This window comes from Dryas octopetala, chromosome 6 (assembly GCF_963921425.1).
Source record: "Dryas octopetala chromosome 6, drDryOcto1.1, whole genome shotgun sequence".
NCBI classification, from domain to species: domain Eukaryota; kingdom Viridiplantae; phylum Streptophyta; class Magnoliopsida; order Rosales; family Rosaceae; genus Dryas; species Dryas octopetala.
Window position 1 is genome coordinate 11,916,967 of NC_141371.1, and position 25,680 is coordinate 11,942,646.

Below are 25,680 nucleotides of genomic sequence, written 5' to 3' on the forward strand. Positions count from 1 at the left end.
GTTAGTGCCATATCAACATTTTTAGTCTCGATTTTGACAGGTTGAATCTGATTATGATACTAATGAAAACACGATCTTTAACAAAAATAAATTAAAGTGACGAAGACCAAAGTAAAACTCAGTTTTAATACAGAACAAATACTGTCTTTCGGCCAAACTTTTACACTCACAAAATATTTAAAAATATAATTTATCAAACACTTTAATAATAATTTTTAAACGAACATAATTTATCAACCACTCTCTTACTTTATCTCACAGAGAAACATTTTTTTATTCAAAGTACTCGCGCTAAGAAGACTTTACAGAATATAATCTTTGAGAATGTAGCTTGCTTACTCAGTGCTTGAGCTAACGAGACTTTACATAACAGAATCCTTGAGAATATAATACTGGGCTATTTATCTCACAGTTTGCAGGCTTGCAGCAGAAGCATTTTTTTTTTTCAAAATCACGGTAATTCCAAACTGGCTTTAGTGCTAAGCAGACTTTACAGAACAGAATCTTTGAGAAGGTAGCTTGCTTACTTAGTGCTGGCTAAGGAGACTTTACAGAACAGAATCTTTGAGAAGGTAACTTGCTTACTTAGTGCTTGCGCTAAGGAGAGGTAGTTTACTTGCTTGTGCTAAGGGTTCCCCAAAGTCTTTCTGTGCGTCTGTCTCGCGAGGTGTTGTTTGGTAGAAAGAAAAAGAGGAGAAAACTGAAAAGACAGGAAATTCAGAATGGAAGTGGGGAAGGAAGACATAGTGAAAGCCCGTACGGACAAGAGAGAGTACAGGAGGGTCGTCCTTCCTAACTCCCTTGAAGTCCTCCTCATCAGCGATCCTGAAACTGACAAGGCAAACCACCCCTCTAATGCTCATTTCTCATGGCCTGCTTTTTCTTTTTTCCCTTTTAATTTGTTTTGGTCAATTCAATACGTTTGTTATTGCCAAATTCACAATCTCTGGGCCTGTGCATCTACTATTTATTTATTTGTTTAATTCTTATTTTCTCAGTGTGCTGCTTGCATGGATGTCGATGTTGGTTCCTTCAGCGACCCTGATGGCCTGGATGGCCTTGCCCATTTCCTTAGTAACTTTAATTTTTCTATTACTATTTTTCTTTTCTTCTGGTATTTTGATATTATATTTGGTATTTACATTTCTATTTATATAAAAATTTAAATTCTAAAAGAAGGCACTTTATGTTTTATTCTGATGCCATTGGTTTAGCAGTGGCTATTCTTAGTATGGTACACAGTAGATTCTATGAAAATAGAACGTGGGCTTGTTTTCGATTATTGAGAAACACTGAATAGAAGTTAATATTTCTTATATTGATCGAGTTTTTTTAAAGGTGAACTAGAATATGAGTTTATTTTCCTAAAAAGCATAGATATTGATATTTGTTATATATTTGCACGACTTATCGTTAGTAAGCTGAAGCCTTTAATGATGGGGTTGAAAAGCGTAAGCTGTTTCGTGACTTTCTTTTTTTGAATATTGCTCGTATTTTGTTGCAGTGCATATGCTGTTTGATGCTAGTGAAAAGTACCCTTTGGTGTACAGTTACGCGAAGTACATCACGGAGGTACTTACGGACACTAGCATATGCTGTTCTATGCTAAAAAAATTTCATTCTGCAGCAGCATTCAATGAAATTTTAAAAAATGGATTTTTATTGTTTTGTTTTTCATTTTCCTCCACTTTCTCTTGCTGATTGTAAAACTTTGGTAAAAGCAGTGGAAGTTAAGATGATAAAAAAAACAAATAACAAAGCCTAGACTAAGACAATATTCTTGCTAGCATACAGGCCACAAAACCTAGGGATGCCTCTTCTAGAGTGCAGAGAGGAGTCAATTTCTAAAGCTACTGGGAATTTCTAAGAAAATTCCTAAAATGCATCTTCCCTGGGTTTTCTAATGGGTGCTCTTATCACTGTGTTATGTTTATTGAGATCAAAATTTGAAATTTGGAGACCAGTGTGCTTTCTGAGATGGCTATTGGTTTATAGAATTGTAATTCTGCACCACCATTTCCTTAATCCAATCTCACTTTTGTATGACATCCTCCATCACTATACCATTTGTCAATGTTTGATGAATCAGCTGATAGGAGATGTGGATGGACTAGCTAGCTCTTCCCCTATTCTTTTAATATCTTCCAACTTCTACAATATATGTTTTGTTCCAATGCTTCTTTACAAACCTGTCCTCAGGTATTCTCCCATTTGAGAGAGGCTCTTTGTCAGAGAAATGTATATTATTATATTGTTTGGTGGTATTATGAAAGTACCGAATTATGAAGATAATGGTTAACATATTTAGTTGTAGTGCACATCTGGGTCACTTATTTTTCTGATATGGTGTCCTCCGATGATTGCTTGCTTATGTTGTTTTTCTTCAACCTCTGTACGTGGTTTATCTTCCTGGTGCACAGCATGGAGGAAGCACAAATGCTTTTACAGCTTATGGGAACACCAACTATTATTTCGACATTAATGCTGATAGTTTTGAAGAGGCTTTGGACAGGCACGTAGATGCTGCTTTTCCTTCTATTGGTTGCTATTTTCATCGTTGCAATTCTGAAAATTGAACCTAGTGATGGTGTGTGATTCATTGTTCAGATTTTCTCAGTTCTTTCTTAAGCCATTGATGTCAGCTGATGCTACAATGAGGAAAATCAAAGCTGTTGATTCTGGTTAGCTCTTCCATTTTTGATCTTTTTGATACTTAAATTTACATTTTAATTTATAATTACTTATTTACTTTTAATGACTACGGTATGTTTGGTGTTACAGTGCATAAGAAAAACCTGTTGTCTGATGATTGTAGAATGAACCAGGTATGAATTACTGCATATGGATAGTCTTTTTTATGACTGCAAGATGCTAAATATTACTGATCTGAAATGCTATTATTCATATTTCAGCCTACATTTGTTTATTTTTATCTTTTTTAACTTTTAAGGAAAAGTATATCTTGGAAATAGTTCCATGAACTATTTTGATATTATGGTTCCATTATCAAGGCTTGAGCAGTTTTTCAGGATGTTGCAAGTTGGTGGTAGGAAATCGGGAAACCATCATGTTTTGGGAGGATAGTTGGGCGGGGCAGGAGACCCTTCAAAATCTTTATCCCAGGCTGTATACCCTTGTCAAATAATCATGGGGTTACAATAGCTTGGATGGTAGAGGGCATGAGTTCTTCATTTAATTGGAACTTGGGCTTTCGAAGAAACTTAAATGATGCAGAAGTGGAGGAGTTTATATTAGAAATAGTTCATATTTCCACCACTAGAATAAAGCGAAATAAAATTGCACGAATATAAAATAAGTAAAATAAATTGCAAGATGCTTGGAAAAATAACTAAATCTAGAGAAATAAAAGGGAAAAACTAAAATTTAGCACTTTTAAGTTTTGGAATTAAAACAATGGTATGGAATACCAAGGTTTTGGATTCCACACCACCATAAATTAACCATAGAAAATATCTAACAAATTTCCAAAAATGAGAGTACCAAAAATCAATTTGATACCCTCTCCAAGAATTTTTATATGTTAAGCACAAAAGGTGACTTTTTTTTTTAGGGTTAGATCTTGTTTTGCACCACTAGAGATCAAAGAACTTTGTATTTATGAGATCAAATAACAAGCTAGATGTGGAAAAAATAGGCCTAACTACCTATGATACTTGGCATCAAAGGTGAATGGTGAAATTTTTCCAAAATAATAAACTAAGATCTATGTGGAAATTTAAGAAGAACTAAGGGAATTTGTTGAAATAAATTTCTAGTATATTACCATGGTGGTGTTCCTCCTCAACCTTGATGAGGAGGATTAGAAACCCACCATGGTGGATTTCTTACTCAAAGTAAATAAAATAAACTAAAAGAGAATAAGAGAAGAGAGAAAAGAAGTAATAAACTAGAAAAATCATATTAAATAAAAGGAAATATTTAAACTCTCAAAATACTCTCCTCTGGCCAAAAAAAAAAAAAAACTCTCAAAATACTCTCCATTCCTCCCTAAAATTCATAAAATAAATTAAAGATCCTAAAATAAAGTCTAGGAGCTGCCTTTTATTGGCAAAATTACAAGAGCTAGGAGGAAATTGCTAGAAAGTTGCTTCTAAAAGCATCTAGGGGGCTGGGAAACTTGGCATGATGAGAGAGGGTCACAAAAGAGAGAGAGAGCAAAAATCAACCCCAAAAAACAGCTGGAACCAGCCTTGCAAGGACAGGTGGCGCGCATCAAGAGGAAGAAAGAAAAATGGCTGGGCGGCTCGAACATACGGCTGGAGAGCGGCTTGTGACTTAGGTGGAAGAGAGAGATGCGGACAGCTCAAAATGCGGCTCGGATTGATGAAGGAGAGCTTGACACGCGGAAGAGAGAGGACTGGGCTTCCTCTAGTCCTTGTGACTGTTCGGCTCCCCTAGAGGTGAACTAGGCTTAGGCTGGTTTGGGCTTTTCTTCTTCTTCTTTCTTCCCTCTTCTCTTCCTCTTGGGCCGGGCTGATTTCCTTCATTCTATTTATTTTTTGGGCATTTTTCTTCTTTTTCTTAAGTATGCCTATAATAAAAATAAAATAAAATAAATTAAAAACACCTAAAATAAAATAAAACCTAAAGAATAAAATAAAATGAAAACTAAAAGAGAGACTTTCATCTAGGTACTTTAATTTTGCAAGTTATTGACTAAAGCCTTGCTTTTAAAATTCTAACTAAACTCCAATAATATTGTAATAATTTCATGTTATATAATATTGGTTTATTAGTTTCTATTTATTTTTTTTCACACATACCAGGCGCAAGCGCTCGATGACCATTTTTAAATGTTCGGTAGTGCATTTATACTTCTTCCTCAACCACTGGTTTGTTGGCTTTATATTAGGTTTTAACTCTGAGTCCGCCCAAAATCTCAGAGTTACAACCTAACATGCAGCCTCCACAAACCCCGTTCTATACCCTAGGAAGGTATGAGGTGAACCCGTACCCTATACCCTAAAAAAAAAAAAAAATAATGAGCCTATTTCCTTAAAAAGACAATGACTCAAATGACTTTATTGAGAAAAAACAAGGGCTTTATTCAGAAAAAAAAAAAACCATATGGTTTTTTTTCAAATAAGAAATGTTAGAAAGACTAAACTTTAATTTTTCCAAACTAAAATTACCCAAAAGTTAACTAAATATTTAAAATAATAAATAAAATACTAAAAATGCTAAGAGATAAAGACTAAAGTGTATGATGATATAAAATATACTACAAATTGAGCTCAACAGTTCCTCCAAAAGGTAAAGTTTTGGCTTGGCTAGTGGCTCATCAATACTTGTGGTATTCTTCAGAGGAGAAACCCAAATGTTTTCTTATCTCCGAATTGGTGTGTTATATGCAAGAAAGAGGGAGAGAGTGCAAACCATATCTTTCTTCATTGTTCGATCTGTTCAAGGAAGCAGGGTTCTGGTGGGTAATGCCAAAGGGGTGCTGTTCTTTGCTAAGTGAACGGATGAGAGGTTTTGGTGGGGGAAAGAGGGCCAAAGTGCTTTGGAATTGCAGATTATTAGCCATTTTTTGAGTCATTTGGATGAAGAGAAATAAAAGAATTTCTGAAGATTATAAAGGGATAGATGTGGAAGAATTGTGGGATTTAGTTTCTTTTTGGTCATCTTTTTGGGCCTCTGTCTCTAGTGCTTTTAGGGGAGTGTCCTTGTTTGCCATTCTACTAGAAATTGGAAGGCAGCAATTAGTTAGTGTTGGGTTTGTTCTGTCTTGTTGATGGACTTCTTGTCCATTGCTTGTACAGCTTTTTGCTTTGTTTAATAAAGCTTCTTTCTTCTCAAAAAAAAAAAACAAAAAAAACAAAAAAACAAAAAAAAAATAATGCATAATTTGAGACTAGTCATAATTTCCATCAATGTAAGTAATTTTGCATCTTGTGATTGTAGAATATTGTAGCTGCAATGGGAGTGTTTGAATAAATTTCATTTGGTAGGGTGAAACTGTTATGCTTTTGTAACTTAGTTTCTTGTTTTTTATGAGAAACAAACTTCTGATGGAGATTAGTGTTCATCAACCTTCATTTTTGTCACTTTCATTACTTTCATAGTTATCCTTTTCATTCTTTGATACATTTTTCTTTTAGGATTATCTAAGATTTAGTGTTTGTCTTAAGGTAAGTGCTATGATTATCACATAGTTTTGGCCTCTATAAATTGGGCCCTTACAATTCATTTTAGGTAGACTTGAGTACTGAATTAATTAGAATTTCTCTGTCAGCGCGCTTCTTTACTGCTTCGTTCCTTCTTCTCTGTTTCTCTTATCTTTATATTCTAGCTAGTTGCTTCTCTCTTAAAACTTAAAAGGATAGTCCCTAAACTCTGAACATGCTGAAGCCCATAAGATGCCCAAAACCGAACCCTCTCTCACAAATGATCCACCTCCTCACCCTTCTATTTCTCTCCACCCAAACTATGCAAAGAAACAACCATCATAACACATCTTCTTAAGAAGTGGCACTTTAAGCTTAAAATCCTCAAATTTTTCTTCTTATTTTTATTATTTTTTGGATGAATGGATGATATTTATTCAACCAAAAGAACTGCAAAGCAGAAGTACATACTAGCAGCTAATGCTGCCTGCAAACAGATACATTACAATGCAAAGCAGGATAACTGAAGCTAGCCTAATAGAAGAAATCAACAATCAATAGAAAAATACCGTCATTGTGAGTTACAGGTATTTCCCAATTTGCACAGATTCTTCTATTCCTCAGAATTCTTAAAAGAATGATGAGCTTTAATCCCCATTTGGAGAACATTCTCTGAATCAGGTTCTCCACTGAACTGTAAGAATTAGAGAAACACTTTCCATCTCTCTATCGATCTTTCCAGAAATAGTAGATATGGGCAGTCCAAGCGGGTTTGTGAAACACAGTAGCTAACCACGTACCTACGCATAAGTTTCTTTTAACAAAGTATGAAACAATGCTTATATTTTTATAGATTCTAATAAGCACTTTTCTTTTAAGCATATGTTTTTGAAGTAAATTATACCATGTTGCTTTTCACATATTATATTCTAGCAATGTTTTATATGTCTTCTACAGTTGTCTAACCTAACCTTTTTTCTACATGAAATGTCTCTGTACAGCTTCAGAAACATCTAAGTGCGGAAAGTCATCCGTACCATAAATTTAGTACAGGTCAGCATTTAACTCTGTAGTATAATAAGATGTGCTTTGACTCAAAGTTCATAAGAAAGAGGAAGCAAACTATTACGTGCAAGCTGTTCTGTAGTTAATCGGGTTTAGTGTTTTAACCAATGTGTAAATCAGAATGGTGTTTCTTTCTTCACTCTTTTAAGGGTTGTGGGAAAAACATGTCATTTAACATTATTGTTACTGTCTTTTACTATTTTACCTTGTGTAAATATTTCTTATATAAGTATAAGTGCATGGCCTCGATCACATGGAGGCAAGACAACAATATTTTTTTTCTAATAGGGTTAAAGGGAAATTAATTTAGTTTGTTTGAAAATGCTTATAATTTGGCACTAGTATTTTTTTCCCCTATTAAACACCTATTATTGATGGGAGGAAATTGATATGCTTGTTTTTCTTTGTATTACAACTTGAATGGGATGGATCAGTGTAGTTCAAGTCTCAAATGGGTTAATGGAATGATGTTTGTGCATAAACTTGGGAAATAAGGTTTGGTGGTGATGAGTTTACATCTCTAAAAGGTCTCTTTACCCCAGTTGGCTTAGAGTTGCATTGTTTAGAAAATAATGTTTGGAGGGTAGTCTACTTGATGTATGTGGAACAGAGGGGAGGGTGGAGTTGATTAAAATTTGAAATTCTAATGGGGTTAGTGTGCTGAGACTTGAGAGCTTTAGAAGTGCACTGGTTTTGCAAAGAATATGTGCATTGAGCTTGGTATCTAGATTTTTTTTTTTTTTTTTGGTTTTGACAAGAAACATCAATATGTGCATTGAGCTTGCAAAGAAATTGATATGCTTGTTTTTCTTTGTATTACAACTTGAATGGGATGGATGGGTGGATCTCAAGTCTCAAATGGGTTAATGCAATGATGTTTGTTCATAAACTTGGGAAATAAGGTTTGGTGGTGATGAGTTTACACCTCTAAAAGGTCTCTTTACCCCAGTTGGTTTAGAGTTGCATTGTTGAGAAATTAATGTTTGGAGGGTAGTCTACTTGATGTATGTGGAACAGAGGGCAGGGTGGGGTTGATTAAAATTTGGAATTCTAATGGGGTTAGTGTGCTGAGACTTGAGAGCATTAGAAGTGCACTTGAACGTTTTGCAAAGAATATGTGCATTGAGGTTAGTATCTTGATTTTTTTTTTTTTTTTTGACAAGAAACAGCAAATTTATTTTGAAGGAAGAAATTACAATCCAAGATAGACAAGAAAGTCCATCAGGAACATGCCATCTACAATGCAAACCAGCCCCCCAAACCAACAAGACTAAACCAGACAACACTAACCAATCAGAATAAATTAACCTAAAAGGAACATCCTTAAAAGATTTAGATGATGAAGCCTAAAGAGAAGAGGTTTGTATTCTGGAGTTTACTTTATTCATAAAGCGTGTTTGGTGCCAGTAGAGATCTTAAAAGATTTATCCCTTCTATAGATCTATTATACTTTACCACTGTGAAGTGTGAACAAGGGAGCAATGATGGCTTTTTATTTTATTTTTTTTCAAGTATCACATTGCAAAGTAAGCTTTTTTCTTTTATTTTTTGAAAAATAATATGGTGTTCATTAATTCGGTTATGCAAATATGATTCTACAACTGATAGTATGTTGGGCATATGGTTTCTGGGTTAGAGGATTGCTGTTGCTTGGGAACTAGTCCCTTGTTTGAAATGGAATGTTCTAAGGGAGTGGAGTATTGGGCCAATTCGAATGTGTGGAGGTTCCTATCAGAAAGATCAAGCTGGAAATCTTGATATTGGTTGCTTCATTGCTTTGAATCTATCCTACGCGTATGTCCTATAGAAAAAAAAAAAAAAAAAAAAATCCCATGTGTGGGCCTTGTGATTGTTCTTGTGTATGCCTCCGGTGTAATAGGATCGCTTCCTGTTTCTTTGGCGTTCTATCTAATTAGTTCTATTACTTATTCAAATAAATATTAGCATTGATGGACCAGTTACCAACTTAAGAATGGACAAAAGAGCTATCTATTATTTTACCTTCAATTGTCATCTTTTGATTTTATTGTCTAAAATCAGATGATAAAGTAATTGTGCATTGTTGGAGTCTCTTCACATGCTTCTGCATTTTTCCCCCATTTACATGCTCCATTTTTGTCTATCAATTTTGGTTGGTTTGCTTCAAGCTTGCCCGAGCTATGTAATAATCCTACACATTTGACGTGTCACAACCTCTCTTAAGAATTATCCTTGCTGCTTACTTCTTAGTGATGATGGGAGTCTTTATCACTATTTTTTTAGTATATACAACTTATTTTATAGTATTTCAGACTTATATTCTATGTTGAGTTCACGGTCCAACTTCACCTTATTAACTCAAATGTAAGAGTAGAATCATAAAATTAACAATTTGGAAACTCCTAAACAATGCAATATATGATGTTTAAAAACTATTGTAAACTTCTTATGACAAATGTCATTTATCTAATAAGTGAGAAGATTGTGAGGTTCAAGTGCCCAAACAGTCCTATGTGAAATTGTTTCCCTTCACTCATATTCAGCTATTTATTCTCTCTGTGTCATGAGTTAATCTTGGAAGAAATGACCCTTCTCTCTTAGATTTTATTTTACTTTTTATTTCTTTTGACTGGCTGCCGCCAATTTCCAATTTCTTTTCTGCCTTGTGGGATTGTGGAAATCTTATACTGACTATTTTTATAAGAATAACACTCTGTATACTATGTTGGGGCTCAGAATGTTTACCATGTCTTTTTTTGTGCCTGATCTTTTCAGTACTCGTTCAGGTAATTGGAAAACGTTGATGGTTCGACCAAAAGCAAAAGGATTGGATACCAGATGTGAGCTTATTAAATTCTATGAAGAATATTATTCAGCTAACCTCATGCATTTGGTCATATATGGAAAAGGTGTGTAGCAACATTCACCTATAACAATCAAGTTCAATTGCCCTGTGGCTAGGTTGAATTATTATCAGTGTGGGTGTTTTCAGAAAACCTTGATAAAATTCAAGGCCTTATAGAGGACAAGTTCAAGGAAATTCGAAACATTGACTGTAGCCGTCTTCATTTTTCTCGTGACCCTTGCACATCAGAACATCTACAGGTATGCATGATTCTGCTAAACTTTTTGAGCTGAGTTAAAGGGTTGCTTTATCACACTTTCCGCTGATGAGAAGAAAACACTTTTGAATGTCCAATTAATTATATGGATAATTAATTGTTGCTTTTCTCTTCTATGTTTCAGATTCTTGTCAGAACTGTCCCAATAAAAGAGGGCCATAAGTTGAAACTTGTGTGGCCAATTCATCATTACAGTGCAGGGACAGTCAGGTATCTTAGCCATCTTATTCACCATGAAGGAGAAGGATCTTTGTATTACGTCTTGAAAACTTTGGGTGAGTTTTCCACTATTTGTTACATACTTCAGATAATGAGTTTTCTAGCCGGAAAAGTTTAGCTAAAGGATTCCAATTATACTCCATATCTCTATTCAGAAAATGAATTTCACTTTGTGTCAACTGAGGACTGAAATTTTTATTTTGTGTCAATTAAGAACTTTGTTTTTTTCAGTTTTTATCTCAACTTTGGTCCGACGTTGGATCCATTAAATCTCCACCAAATTCAGAAAAATTATACTGGGTTTAAAGATATGCATCTCCTCTTTACAACTATATAAAGATCACCCACATCGAACCTCTACAACTCCAAATAATCGCCCCCAAATTGTCCAATTTTCTAGAAATTTTCCCAGAAGTCCGATTAGACAGTTTCGGGCACCCTACTTTGGGGCCGATTACCTAAATTTGTAGATGTTCGATTTGAGTGATCCTTATATGTTGTAAAGAGGAAATGCATAGCTTTAAACCCAGATAGTATAAGTTTGTTGAATTTGGTGGAGGTTTGATGGATCCAATGTCGGGTGAAAGTTAAGATAAAAACTGAAAAAAACAGGGTCCTTAATTGACAAAAAATGAAAGTTTCAGTCCTCAGTTGACACAAAGTGAAGTTCGTATTTTGAATAGGGACATGGGGTATAATTGGAGTCCTTTAACTAAAATTGTCCATTTTCTAGTAGATGTTATTTGTACTTGGGACTTTTGAAGGTATTAATGTGTTCAGAATTTTCACTGCCATGCCTTCGTAGACTTCCTCATTTGTGCTCTTACTCATTCATCCCAAATCAGCTGATGGTTCTTTGTTTTTGCCACAGATTTGTCCTATGGGTAGTGAGTATTATAGGGTTATGCTATTGAGTTAAATCTTAGCCACATCTCTGAAATTTTATTGCTTTTTAGCAATAAAATTTGTTTCTTTTTCATAAAGGAAGCTAAATGTTAGCCACATGATTGATCCAACGGCTCAAGAAAGAGAAAAGCTGCTTTAAGAGGTTCATAAGACCTGGTGTGACTAATGCCAGAGAAAGAATTTCCACATAGGAGCCAAGTAGGTACAAGTGAGGAAACATGACAAAATTGACTGCATGGGGCATTTTAAAAGGCCTGGGGAGTGGGGGGCGGCTATAATCTAGAGGGCATTACTAACATGAGTAAAATGCAACGCCAAAACTCCAGAAAGTGATACTTCAAATCTTTAGATTTGAGATTGGTTCTCACTAGAACAGAGGAATTAAGTAATCTAATTACCATGAAAGTTAGAGTTGATAAGTGTTAGCATGTATATCAAGCTATAAATGAGTGTGTTAATAGCTGTTAGTTGACTTTGTATTTTTCCTTTCTTGCCCTCGTTGGGATACTCTGTATTCTGTAAATCATTATAAATACCTCTCTTTGAGAAAAATAAAATAATTCGGTTCTCTAAAACTGCATGGTATCAGAGCTCTAGAGATCTAGGGTTTTTTCAAAGAAATTTTTTTCGTTGTTACCCTTACAGTACCATCAGAAAAAAAATCTCGCTCTTCTACCCCTCTCTCATAGCTAATTGGCTGTGCTACCTCTGCAAACACTATCCCCTAAACCCTAATTTTTCTACCCTAAACTCTAATTCTCTACTGTCATCATGGGCAAGAAAAGCCAAGGCAGTGAACCTATTGTTAAATCTGAACCGTCACCTTTCATTATTCAACATGAATCTTCCTCTCAAATAGGAATCAAGCTTGATGGTTCCAATTACCGATTGTGGTTGAAGGTTCTAGAGATGCATATTGCTGCCGGTGAGAAATATGGTTATATTTTTGGGATTCTTCTAAACCGCATAATAGGGATCCAAGGCTTGGCAAGTGGAAGGCTGAAAATGCCTTGGTGAAATCCTGGCTAATCAATTCTATGACTCCAAATCTCATGGTCAACTTCGTCCAACTAATGAAGAAGACTTTCGAGATGCGTCAAGATGGACGTCCACTCTCTACATATTACACCGAACTCAATGCTGTGTTTATGGAGCATGATGATCATCCCAATAACATCGTCCCAATAATTATCTTCTCTAAAACTGCAATAAGCTGTGCAGAAAATGTTTTGTATAAGAATATCATATTATAGGTGGGCTTTGCTAAGAAACTTAGTGGATGATGGGATCTAAAAGAAATTTGAATATGATATTAGTGTACCTTAGATGTCAATGTTGTCATAAAGTAATATGGAGATGAAATTAATTTGTCAGAAAATGAAGGTTGCCCCAGCTAGTTGAAGTACTTGTGGTTCAAACATGTTCAAGTGGATGGGAACATCATCGCAAGGAAGTTGTGATTTTTCAATCTGCATTTTTCTGGAAGATATCAAACTAAGAAAATGATCTAATTTGAACTTAGAGATTAACATGTGAAGATGGAAATTCTTTCGGACAGTGGGGCAGTAGATAGGAACGGATGCGGTCAACTTCTGTCCATCTTATAGGATGGATGAAGTTAATATATTTTGGTGGAAGTTAACTCCAATTTTTCCCTCTTTTCAAGAAAAAGCTAATTTCATTTTTTTGTTTAAAATAAAACGCAGGATGGGCAACATTTTTGTGTGCACAAGACGACGACTTTGCTTTCTTTCTAGTAGACATTGATCTCACTGACGCGGGTCATGGTTAGTTTGTTTTAATTTGTTAATTTTATTTTCTGCTATTCTTATTGTTCCAAACCCCTCCCCTTCCCCGTTTAGGCTTTATCTCATTTCTTCTAAGCATTTTTCACATGTTCTTTAGACAGAGATTGGAAAACGTATCTAACATATTCTTTTGTAGGGTGGCATTAATTTTAATTTTTTAACCTTGATTATAGTTTTTTAGAATGTAAAAGATCTGTTGACTGCTTTGCAGAGCACATGCAAGATATAGTAGGCTTGCTTTTTAAATACATTTGCCTCTTACAGCAGTCAGGTGTCTGCAAATGGATTTTTGATGAGGTATGCCGTTTGCATGTGTTTCTAGTTTATGGAATTACTGATGCATAATACCTTTCTCTTTTACTGCGGATCTCTAGCAGGTATTGAGCAACCAGTGCCATTTGTCTGGATGCTATTTTTATTTTCTTAGGGTCCATTTTGGATACTTAGTTATCTTTTAAAATGATCCCACTTTTAAATTGTACATAATCGTAGTACAAAAACATCATAGTGCCATATAGTGTTTTGGCATTGTAGAAAATTAGCAGTTATCCTTGCAAGTAATGCTAAAAACTTGGATTTGTTTTTTGGGGAGTAAATAAGAATTATTAGCTAGAGATAGGCTAAGGGGATGTCAGCTCATGTGGACAAGCCGTATACACAGATAGCACTAGCTAATGAACTTTAAAACATGAAGAGAAAAAAAATGCTAATGAACCTGCAGAGAAGAGAGGAGTCCATGTAGCTAGTCCATTCAAACAATCATCTCCCATCAGAAGCTCTACTTTTCTGCCCCATCCAAACATCACCAAAAAATGGATAATGAATTGCACTGCAAACTCTTCTATTCTGCTTCTTAATATAACAAACCCTGCCAACTAACTGAGCAAGGCAAAACCATATTACCCCAATCTAAGAAAGCAGATAGCCCGTAACACCTATGCCATTGGGCAGTGTAACAGAAACTGACCGTCTTCTCTGCCATCTGAAACAAATAATTCCTGTTAGAAAAATCATACCTCTTAACCTCAGATAATCAACTGTAAAATTTGCTTATTGTATTCCATGTAAAAAATGCTACCTTTACGTACTGGTGCACTTGTTCGCCACACCTCCTTCCAAGGAAACAAAATTTGAGGTGATCCCAGTAATGGCTAGTAAAATGCTTTCCTAACCACCTCCTCTTCATCACTTCTAACCTTAACCTCATACAACATCTTCAGAAAAAGTCTGCAAACAAATCCAACTCCTCATAGATTTCCAACAAAAAATGGAATCAAGCAACATTTGTCCCATCTTCTAGGGTTGCAGTGTGCTGGCGCTGATGTGGGCCATTGGACTGGAGAGTAATTGGAAAACATTTGAAGTTTATAAGCGGTTGGGATGGAAGAACTGTGGGATAGTATTAGGTTTTGGGTTCGCTTTGGGTATCCATCTCTGTGAAATTCAAGTTTTCTTGCTCTACTATTCTTCTAGATTGAAGGCAGCTGGGTGTTAGTTGCTTCTTTATCTGATCTTGCTTAGATTAGGCAAGTTTCCTGTTGTTAATTTGGGCTGTGGGGTTTTGGTTCCTACAGCCATAGTACTGTGCTTTTGAGGATTTTTAATAGAATTTTGTTTCTTTAAAAAAGAAAAAAGGAATCAAATCCTGATGCTTCGTTATCTGCTGCTATATTAAAAAGTAAAAGAAATTATTTTCTGAGGGATACTTACACGCCATATATCTCATGCCAATACCAAACTTTCCATCCACCTCCAATCTTAAAAACAAATTAAGTGGAAAACTCAGCCCAATCTTTCTGGCCGGATCCCTTTCCACAAACCATGCGAACCCAGTAGTGGTCCAGCCGCCAACATCATACGCATATTTCTTCTTGGCTAAATTACACACCTAAAGTCCCTGTAGTTTTAACGATTTTCAACTTTAGTCCCGATAGTTTCAATTTTGGCAATAGAAGGCTTGTTGTTTACTTTATCTTGCAATTAACCACATTTTGGCAATTTTATCAACTTAACAAATGAAAATATGTCGTGACTTGCATGTGATAATAACGTGTAGGGGTAAAATTGACCTTCCAAGATAATTGTTGTTGATCATCACATGCAAGCCAAGTCATCTTTCCATTTGCTCAGTTAATAAAATTGACGAAATGTGATTAATTGTAAGCTAACTAAACGAAAAGCCTTCTATTATCAAAATTGAAACGACATGGACTATACAAAAACTACAGGGTACGTCCTTTCTTGTTTGAGCTAATTAGAGATACACTCATTTCTGGGGCCCAATTTGATATTACCCAATCCTTTTGATAAACACCCATTTTTGAATTTGCCACATAATTATCTATTTTTCTGCAGAAAATTCATTTTCTGATTTCCACTTTTACCTTTTGAGTTAAAAATAGGTATATTTTAATTTTGACAATTAATGTCTTATTTCAAGGTAATTGTCATTTAAAATTTTTTTAATTAATTGCCATTAATTTCTGAAGTTGAATATTATGACCAACGTTAATTCAAAGATTAAGAAGAAACGTCATTTAAGTTTTTCTAACATCATTAAGCTTCCATCATCACCTGTTCTCTAGGTAAGTAACGTATTATTTTGCTTTTGTTGTGTTTGTGGTTTCTTCGATCATATTATTATTCTTTTTCTTTTATTTTCTTCTTTTTTGATCTTCATTTTCTTTGATTTTTCTTCATCATCAATCTTCAATCTTCATCTTCTTCCTCCCATCTTTTTCTCTTATCTTATTCATTTTTTTTCAACACCAAGCCTTCCATGATTGTTGGTTTTATTTTTCTTCCACATTTTTATACCTGAGTAAGAGATGATGAAACCATTGGTATATATACCTCAAAATGAGGTTGGATTTAGGGGATAGTTAGGGCCCGTCTGGTAACGTTTTACAGAACAATTTTCTAAAAACTGTATTGTAAAATGAAAATGACAAATTAAATTTTGCATTCTCAAAATATGAGAAGGCGTCTGGTAGCGTAATTAAAAAGCAATTATATAAAACAAAAATAATGAAAACACATTTGATATTAACCAATTATTATAACTAAATAATTATATTCACAAAAGATATTAATTATAAATTATTATTAATCAATTTCATAAAATATATAATTAAAAAGAAGAGAATTTTTATAAAACCCAACCCACCTCGGCCGGCGCGACTACCTTGGAGGTGGAAGAGTTGTTGGTGGCCGTATTATTAATGGAGACAACACTGCAAGCACCTATGATCTAGTTGAACATATGCATTTTCTCTATGTAAAAATTGTTAAGGTTCGTGAGCTTCCTGCCATGGATGTTACTGAGAGTCTTGATCCGTTTATTGAAGTGGGAATTGGAAACTATAGAGGGATTACAAAGTATATATTTTGAGAGATGGGAAGAGAGAGAGAAAAAAAGAAAAAAAAGAAATAGAGAAATAGAGGAGAGATGAAGAGAGATGGGTGAGGTGGGCAACGGCGGGGGGTAGGGCTGCCGCCGGAGGTGGGTCTGGCTAGGTGGGGAGGAGGTGCAGATCACATGTTTTTTTTTTTTATTTGTATCTGTGTTATCTATGTTTTCTAAATTCACTGAAAACATCATTTAGTCGTTTTCTGAATTTACACTGTAAACTAGAAATTCTATTTTGTGTTTTTCAAAAACTGTTTTCTCAATACGGCAACCAAACACATTTTTGTCATTTTTTGAATTTGTAAAATGAAAAACTGTTTTGTAAAACGTTACCAAACGCACCCTTATCTTCTTCTTAACCTGAGTGATAGGTATCTTCTTCTTGACCTTAGTGGTAGGTACTTTCTTCTTTTTCTTATTTTATTTTATGTACCTGAGTACAAGGTATTAGTATATATATTTATATATATTAGTGCTATATTTGTATTGTGATGGATTTGTTATATTTTTATTAGATATATTTTTTTTTAACTCAAAGTGGAGGCTTACTGTGTTTATTTTTTTTAATCTATATTATAGGTATATTATATGTATATTGTGTTAAATTTTTTTTGTGTTTAAGTGTTTATATGTTGATGTGAATTGGTAATAAATGTTTTTTGAATTGGATGCATGAATCATGAAATTTCATCAATAAAAACTTTCAAAATTAGGAGTAATAAATGCCTCAAATCATGGATCTTAAAATATTGTTTCAATTGGAGCAATGACACAATGACATCTTTTGTAAATATCCACAAATTCATGCCTAAACCATTATCTAACGTGAAAAAAAAAGTTCTACACACATTTATTTACCTACTGGGCTTAATTACTCTAAAATGGAGTATTGAAAATGGAGGTATATCTAAAGAACCCTTCTTTATCATGCATTGCCACAAACTATTTGGCTCATCCATATCCCACCATATTATCTCCCAACTTTTTTGTACTTCTGATTTGAGTTGATGAGTTGAGTTCTTCAATTGCTATACAAGAATTATGAAATCAGTTGAAACTGTTATGGGACAATATGAAGTTATATGGTCTCATCTTAATAACATGCCTTTGAAGTATGCAGTATGGTGACTCTAATATGTCTTGTGAACTTATCATATGTTTGTCTCGCTTTAGACAAGGAAAAATTATAAAAGAGAAGAGAAAAGAAAGTAATGATATTTTCTTGTATTTGACTACATTGAGAAAATGAGAGGAAAGTACAGAGGGAAATGTTAACAATGTTCTTTTTTGTTTTTACAAGTCAACTTTCTCTACAAGTTTACATATTTTGTGTAGAAAGTTTGAGGGAATTTGTTTTGTTGCCTTTCTCAACTGGGTAAGCAAACATAGGGTTAAGCAGTGGCAATATGGATATGAATAATTAAGGAATGTGATGCTGAGTTTACAAATAATTGATCACCATGTTCTCATGATTTTTTATGTATCTAAACAATTCAATCATATATAGTATGGTTTGATTTGATTTGAAGAATAAATTATAATATTTCGTTAGTGCTTTTTATGTTCAAAATTCGGTATTAAAATTCGTCTTTCTGATTTTTTTTTCAAGGACTCTGAAATGACTTTTTACTGCAGATTTCGGCTGTTTGTGAGACAAAGTTTCATTATCAGGACAAAATACAGCTTGATGATTATGTGGTCAATCTTTCACAACATATGCAGGTAAATTAGGCAGTTTTTTATTTTTTATTTTTTATTTTTTATTTTCACTGTGCTTCTGATGTAAATGAAAATAAGTACAGCCCCTAAACTGTAGAAGTAGGGACTGAACCTCACTCCAAACACTGTTGGAGCCAAGATTTTCTAAAGGAGAAATCTGGAAAAATTCTAAAACTACTGATGCTTTGAATATTTTAAGGGAAAGGTTTTTTTCATCACCAATAGTCCCCCTATTTTCACTCAAACATCAAATTAGTTCCTAAAGTGGATTTTCAATCAATTTTGCCCCTCATCTTTGTCATCAAACATCAATTTGGTCCCTTGACACACTTTGAAAATTCGCTAAAAATTCTCCGAAAATTCCTATAGACTCGTCTTGACTATTACTATTTTTATATGGGGTCAAATTATCAAATTGATTTTCCAGAAAAAAATTTTCAAAATTTTTGGAAAATACTAAACATCAATTTGATAATTTGACCTCCATGTAAAAATAGTAGTAGTCAAGATGAGTTCATAAGAATTTTTGAAGAATTTTTTCATATCCTGAGCTATATTTGACGAATTTTCAAAGTGTGTATGGGGACTAAATTAATCTTCAGTGGCAAAGATGAGGGATGACATTGAGTAAAAATGCACTTTAGGCACCAAATTGATGATTTAGTAAAATTAAGGGATTATTTGTGATAAAAAGCCGAAGAGAAATACTGCAATTCTCTATTTAAAACTGATTACAAGACATAAGGTTTCCTCTTTTTATAGCTCAATACTTAATGATTAACAGCTACCCCAATGATCTCCTTTAAGGCGCAATTACAAAAAAACTCCAATGAACTATGGTGACTATTTCAAACGGATCGACAAACTACAAAATATTTCAACCGCGTTCACCAATTAACAAAAACCATGAAAAAAGGTTCCGTCATTTGTGAGACCAAATTTGCTCACCACCTAAATTTAGGTGGTGAGGCTCACCACCATCTGTTATGCAAGCCAAGTGTCCTATTAGTTAACCATAGTTAAAACTTTTATATTTAATAGTCATTAGAAATTTCAATTACCTTTTTAATTAAAACACAATTACCATAAAAATTTCAGAAGTCCTTTCACCTCCCTTCCCAGTCCCCAATGACTCCCCTCCTTCACTGGCCTGAGTTCTCACCGGTGCAGCCTATCAATCATCGAATATGCAGCCACAAACCATAAACATCAACACTGAAGAAACAATTAAACTAACATATGGAATTTGAAACCCAAAATATAAAAACCTGAACACCCATTTACCACCTCCTCTACCCAAACTCGCTTTTTGTTCTGCGTGATTTTCATTACTCTGTTTCAGAAACATAATTCTCTCATTGCCTTCCTCTGGTTATGACACTAAAATCCACAAACTCAGATTTCTTGATGCATCGATTTTTTGAATGGGCTCTCTTAAATGGCCTTGAAGATAAGAGGAAAAGAAAGTTTGCTTTTTGATCAAGATGATCTTCATGGTGGTTTCCTGCAGATAGATCGGGATGGGGGATGTCGGGATGATAGGATTTTTCATTTTTTCTGTTTTTGTTTAATTTTATTCAAAAGTTAAAATAAGAGTAAAATTATTATTTTATTTCTAACTCACATTCTCTCTCATCATAATAACACTAGTTAACCATGGTCACTATATATGATACGTGGCAGTCACCTAATGTAGTGGTGACCAGATTAAGGTGGTGAGCAAATTTGCACTCGTCATTGGTGCTGTTAAATGCCAACGTGTCCAAGTTGACGTGGTTTTTTGGATGATGTGGCAAATTTTTCCTGCCCAAAACTTGACACCTAGCTAAACACGTGAAAAACCTAGACTACAAATTTTATTCAATAACCCTTTTAAATATTCCTTAAACTTTTTTGATCCCTAGCTCCAAAACTAGCAATAATGACCATTTTGTATTTTTTAGGCCAAAATACCCCTTTATATACGAAATTGTCTTCACAGTCCACCATGTGTCGACCAAAAATTCGACAAGTTGCTGCAGTAGCCAAACCCTCCAACACCTTCTTCCTGCCGCAGCCATGGAGAACGACCTCCCTCATCGGCCAATGACCCATCATCTCCTCTCTCTATCTTTTTCCCCTTCTCTCCTAACCCAAATCTGAAAAAAAACAAAAAAACAAAAACAAAAACAAAAAACAAAAATTCGACCATGTGTCGACCAAAAATTTCACAAAATGTGGCAAGTGCTATAGCACCACCATGTGTCGACCAAAAACCAGATCTGAAAATTTTGCATCTTCTTCTCTATTGCTGGGTTTTGATGGGTCTGATCTCTTAAATAATCAACAATTTTCTGGGTTTTTTTTGTGGGTTTGGTTGGGTGACGAGGGGGGAGGCAAGGGGTTTTTTTTGTGGGTTTTGCTGGGCTACGTGGGTTTTTTTCATTGGATTTTGCTGGGTTTGTTGCTGCAACGGGGGATGGGGGCGCCGGTGGCTGGAGCGGCAAGGGGGCAGTGGTTGGCTGGGGAGGGATGGAGGGAGAGAGGGACGGCCAATTACTAATGACTGTTTAACCTTTTCCCATGCATTACAATATCTGCATCAGCTTCTGCTGATCCACTTTAATTGTACTCACTTTCTAAATTTTAGTAATATCATATTTATGTTTCCTATAAAAATATCATTGACTTGACATTTGTTTACTTGATTATGTGTGCATTTTATGCTTACTGACATGTATGCCACTTGGTTTTATGTTCCTGTAAGAATTTGTTTTGTATGGATTCTTTCCCCTACCAAAGAACTCTGGGCAGGGTTGCCGTACATGAATATGAGATCAATTTTGCAGGGAAAATATAAAGTCCAGTCATAAAATTGGAGAAATAATTTTTTGTGAAGGTATCTTTCAAAATTAACATTCTAGAAGTGTTAAATTTAAAATTCATATGGCACCATATTGCTGATTAATAAACTGGATTGAGAGAAGTCAACACTGACAATTTTTTTGTTTGATGGATTAATTGTTTTAAATTGTTTTGGGTTTTGATTGTTCTAATCACTCTGTTCCCCATGGGCAAATCGCCAATTCTATTTGTTTGCTGGAATATTTAAATCTTGACAATTGTTAATTCTTAAGAATTTAAACTCATGAATTTAGAGATCTTCTATTTTTCTCTCGTTGAAGCATAAAATCTCCATGAAGCTAAACTCAGAAAACGTCGGTCCTGCAAACATGAGAAAAACCTTTGGAGGGTATGGGGGTACCGGTGTGGTGCCAGCCAAAAGCTCTCTGACAGTCAAGTTAGAAAACAAGATTTTTATAAACTCAAAGCAATGGCTTAGAGCTTGAGAATTACATACCTTTGATTGATATTTGAGAGCGTATATATAGAAGATGAATCAAACCCCATGGCCTTAGGATTGTAAGTTAGATAAACTTGTAGTCACTGGGAAGTATACTCTTTGTGGGAGTGAACTCCATACTTGAGTCTTTATTTGGGAAGGACTCAAGCTATTTAATTTGTGTGGTTTCGATTTCTTAGGTCCCTTGTGTTTCACATTATTGGGGGAGGTTCCCTTATGCGTGGGTTTGGCGGACTTGTGCCTATTTTGCTTTCTTTTAGGTGGTCCCTCCCAATATAAGTTTTTAACAGTCCCCTGAGCTCGTTCTTCGCTCGGTCCGTCGACTCTTTACCCATTTCGCACAGTCCCTTGAGACATCATGCATGATTGTTGCTTACTTTATTGAAAGTAGCGGTCCTATATCATATTTTGCCACGGTCCCCCCATTTAATATAAATTGGGGGTCTGATGCCTTTTGCATTATGTCACGGTCTGTGCACCGAAGTTGTGAGTAGGTCCCTTGCCATGTATTTCATTGCCCCCCTATCTTTACACGAATTGGGGGTCCTATAGTTTTTGTTATTCTTCATGAACCTTGCACTTGAAATAGGGAGTAGGTCCCTTAGTTATTCTATGGGTCCTTCCTTGTTTACTCTAGGTCCTTACAATTGTAAAACCATGGTCCCACATTTCTCTTCATATGGATTGGGGAGCTGCTGTTTCTTAAGTCATTTGTTAATTTTCAATGGCTTTGTGCTATTAGTTTGTTGTTAGTTAGATTGTAGAAGGTAATGATTGCACCTTCGCTGGACTGCCTGTTCACTGCTATTATACTTAATTTAATTTGCATTAAGAAACTTTTGTTTTTTTCCAACACAAAAAAGAGGAGTGGATGCATGGTAGTTGCTTTTCAGAAATATTCCCCAAAAGATTTGAATTCTATATTTGTACTTGCTTCGTACTCACATGACAAGTTTGTATCACTTTTCAGAAATGTCGCCCAAAATATTGGCTCGAAAGATCATCCTTGCCTCCTAACTTCCGTCCAGACAGTATCCAAACGATGCTGAACAAGCTTTCTCCAAACAGTGTCAGGTAAGTCTATCACTTAATTTGGATTCTTTTAGGGGTTGGTAAGGTGATTTCCAAAATCTTAATGATAGTCTGATGGAGAGGTACATAAATTCTCTCTTTGATTGCAATCGTTAATCTTGTATTCCTATCTTTCTTGGAAGATGATAAACAATGTCGGTCCTTAAATTTCTATGTGAATAGCTATTATAAGACTAAACTAGTTCCATTCAATTCTGATGTGAATCCTACTTTTACCATTTAATTGACAACCCACTGATTCCTATTTCCGATCAATCTAAGATGTGGACAAGATATCCACCTACATTAACAAAAGAGAGAGATAGTGGACAAATAATTATACCTGTGTTGAATGAAATTTATTTATTCTATTGATTTCTTATAGTAATTCACAGTACCAGAACTCATTAATCACTTATCCTATTTCCTGAGGGCTGTCCTATTTAAGTTTTGAATGGTCATATTATTTATGTACGCATTTGATCTTTCCATCCATGGCATACGTAGTACTTCTTGCTGCTCTCTAAAAGTGGAAAAATTTAGTGTGTATAGTGTCATAGAATTAGTTGTAGATAGTTGACCTTGTAATTATTTCCTTATTGGTTCTTCTAGCTGTATTAGGAATTCTTGTATCAGTTTAAATACGTCTAAATGAGAAGAATATAACAAGTTATCAAATTCTTATAAAACACTGTGTTTCTACTAAAAGTTTAATATCTGCATTAAAGAAATGTACGTTTTAGTGTTCTCATAATTCTCCTATTGTCTATTTTTACTTTTTCGTGTGATCAGATAATGACATTAAACTGTGATAAGTTTTTTAATAATTCCTGTTCTACAGAATTTTCTGGGAGTCAAAGAAATTTGAAGGTCATACTGACATGGTTGAGCCATGGTATGGAACTGCTTATTCCATCGAGAGAATTACTGGCTCCATGATTCAGGTTTGTTAGGGATGTACAAATCGCTTTTTATATTTTAACGGACACAAAAAGCTTTGAGTGGTAATAATCTGCAAGCTTTGTTGCTTTTTGGTTAATTACATCAGTTTAGAGGTGTTAGGAGTCTTTTAAGAGGAGAAAAGAAAAGACAGCCAATCCTGAAACTGAAGGTTTTTAATTTGATTGCAGGAATGGATAGTATCTTCCCCAAATGAGAATTTGCACCTACCAGTACCTAATGTGTTTATCCCCACTGATTTGTCACTTAAGGTTGAGCATGAGAAGGTGTGATGAAAAGTAAAATCTAACTTGAAATAGAAAAATCTAATTTGAACGGAACAAAGAACTTTAATTTTTCTGATATGATTGATTTTTAATCAGGTCAAATGTCCAGTTCTGCTGAGAAAGTCACCGTATTCGACACTATGGTACAAGCCTGATACAATGTTCTTTACCCCTAAAGCTTATGTTATGATTGCTTTCAATTGTCCCCACGCAAGTGACTCCCCTGAAGCAGAAGTCCTAACTAATATTTTTACTCTGCTGTTAATGGATTACTTGAACGAATATGGTAAGACGTGTATTTACAATCAAATATGATATGTTTAATCTGGGCATCTCCATTTAATTTCCATTGATGGTGACCAATTTTCTTTTTCACTTACACAAATGGTGTTATTTTCATGAAGAAGAGCTTATTTAATTGTTTCGCTGTCAGCTTATTATGCTCAGGTTGCTGGACTGTATTATGGAATAGGCCACACAGATAGTGGGTTTCAGGTATCTTATTAAACCATGCAAAACTTGCTAGATTCTTCTTTAAATTGTTGTTTTGTTGTTTCTGTAAAAGTTGGTCTGTGTTGTCTCAGCTTCTCCTTCAATTGATTTATTTTTGGGTCCTGTAGCATTGTGATTGCAGATTTAGAGAACATAATTATTTTATTTTTCTCAAGTGAGGTATTTATAATGATTTACAGAGTATCCCAACTAGGGCAAGAAAGCACAAAAAAGGAAAAAAGGCAAAGTCAACTAACAGCTATTAACACACTTATTTACAACTTGATATACCCGTTAACACTCCCGCTCAAGTTGGTGCATAGATATCGCACATGCCCAACTTGTCTAATGAAGAACAAAACTCCATGCTAGTCACAGCATGAGTCATCATATCAGCTAGCTGGTCTTCACTTTTCACATACAGCAATTGAATGACACCACTCACTAGGTTATCACTAATAAAGTATCTATCCATCTCTATATGCTTGGTTCGATCATGTTGAATCGGGTTATGTGCAATTTCTATGTCCACCTTATTCTCACAATATAGAATCATCGGCTTCTTAGATGCAAATACCAGCTCTTTCATTAGTATCTTCAGCCAAATTAACTCACAGATTGCATGACCAAATGCCCCATATTCTGCCTCGGCACTAGATCTTGATACAACCTCTTGCTTTTTACTTCTCCAAGTCACAAGGTTACCTTCAACAAACGACACATAACCTGATGTAGATTTTCTATCAACCATTGAACCAGCAAAATCAGAGTCAGTGTAACCTTCCACATCTAGATGCCCATGTTTCAAAAACAGTATGCCCCTGCCTGGAGCAGATTTTAGATATTTGAGAATCCGATCTACTGCATCCTTATGTGTTTCACTTGGATTACGCATGAATTGGCTCACTAAACCTACAGCATAAGACAAGTCTGGTCGTGTATGAGCCAGATGGATGAATCTCCCAAATAATTTTGGTACATTTCTTTGTTAGTTGGAACCTAATCAGGATAAATTACTAACCCATGATTTACCTCCATTGGAGTATCAATGGGCTCACAAGCTGACATACCAGTCTCGGTCAATAGGTCCAAGACAAATTTGCACTCAGACAAGAAGATGCCCTTCTTGGAACGAGCAACTTCAATTCCCAATAAATACTTGAGAGACTCCACATTCTTCATCTCAAATTCTG

General features: G+C 34.9%; 1 protein-coding gene across 4 annotated transcripts in view; it reads left to right on the plus strand.

The window, feature by feature from the left end:
- The first annotated feature begins 522 nt into the window (after positions 1 to 522).
- LOC147282417 (insulin-degrading enzyme-like 1, peroxisomal) overlaps positions 523 to 25,680 on the plus strand; it is a 34,201-nt gene continuing 9,043 nt past the window's right edge. Inside the window, exons 1-18 of one of the 4 annotated variants that reach the window (XM_086248490.1) lie at positions 523 to 839; positions 999 to 1,074; positions 1,505 to 1,572; positions 2,421 to 2,512; positions 2,608 to 2,681; positions 2,782 to 2,825; positions 7,130 to 7,181; positions 9,959 to 10,081; positions 10,165 to 10,277; positions 10,419 to 10,569; positions 13,126 to 13,206; positions 13,439 to 13,524; positions 18,272 to 18,358; positions 22,669 to 22,772; positions 23,611 to 23,713; positions 23,900 to 23,980; positions 24,092 to 24,281; positions 24,429 to 24,490. In XM_086248490.1, the coding sequence (XP_086104616.1) occupies positions 723 to 839; positions 999 to 1,074; positions 1,505 to 1,572; positions 2,421 to 2,512; positions 2,608 to 2,681; positions 2,782 to 2,825; positions 7,130 to 7,181; positions 9,959 to 10,081; positions 10,165 to 10,277; positions 10,419 to 10,569; positions 13,126 to 13,206; positions 13,439 to 13,524; positions 18,272 to 18,358; positions 22,669 to 22,772; positions 23,611 to 23,713; positions 23,900 to 23,980; positions 24,092 to 24,281; positions 24,429 to 24,490 (1,704 nt within the window). In that variant the 5' untranslated portion in view covers positions 523 to 722. Of the gene's footprint in view, positions 840 to 998; positions 1,075 to 1,504; positions 1,573 to 2,420; positions 2,513 to 2,607; positions 2,682 to 2,781; positions 2,826 to 3,760; positions 4,422 to 5,224; positions 5,897 to 7,129; positions 7,182 to 9,958; positions 10,082 to 10,164; positions 10,278 to 10,418; positions 10,570 to 13,125; positions 13,207 to 13,438; positions 13,525 to 18,271; positions 18,359 to 22,668; positions 22,773 to 23,610; positions 23,714 to 23,899; positions 23,996 to 24,091; positions 24,282 to 24,428; positions 24,491 to 25,680 lie in introns of those variants that run through there. The other 3 variants (XM_086248488.1, XM_086248491.1, XM_086248492.1) reach the window with 3 other exon arrangements.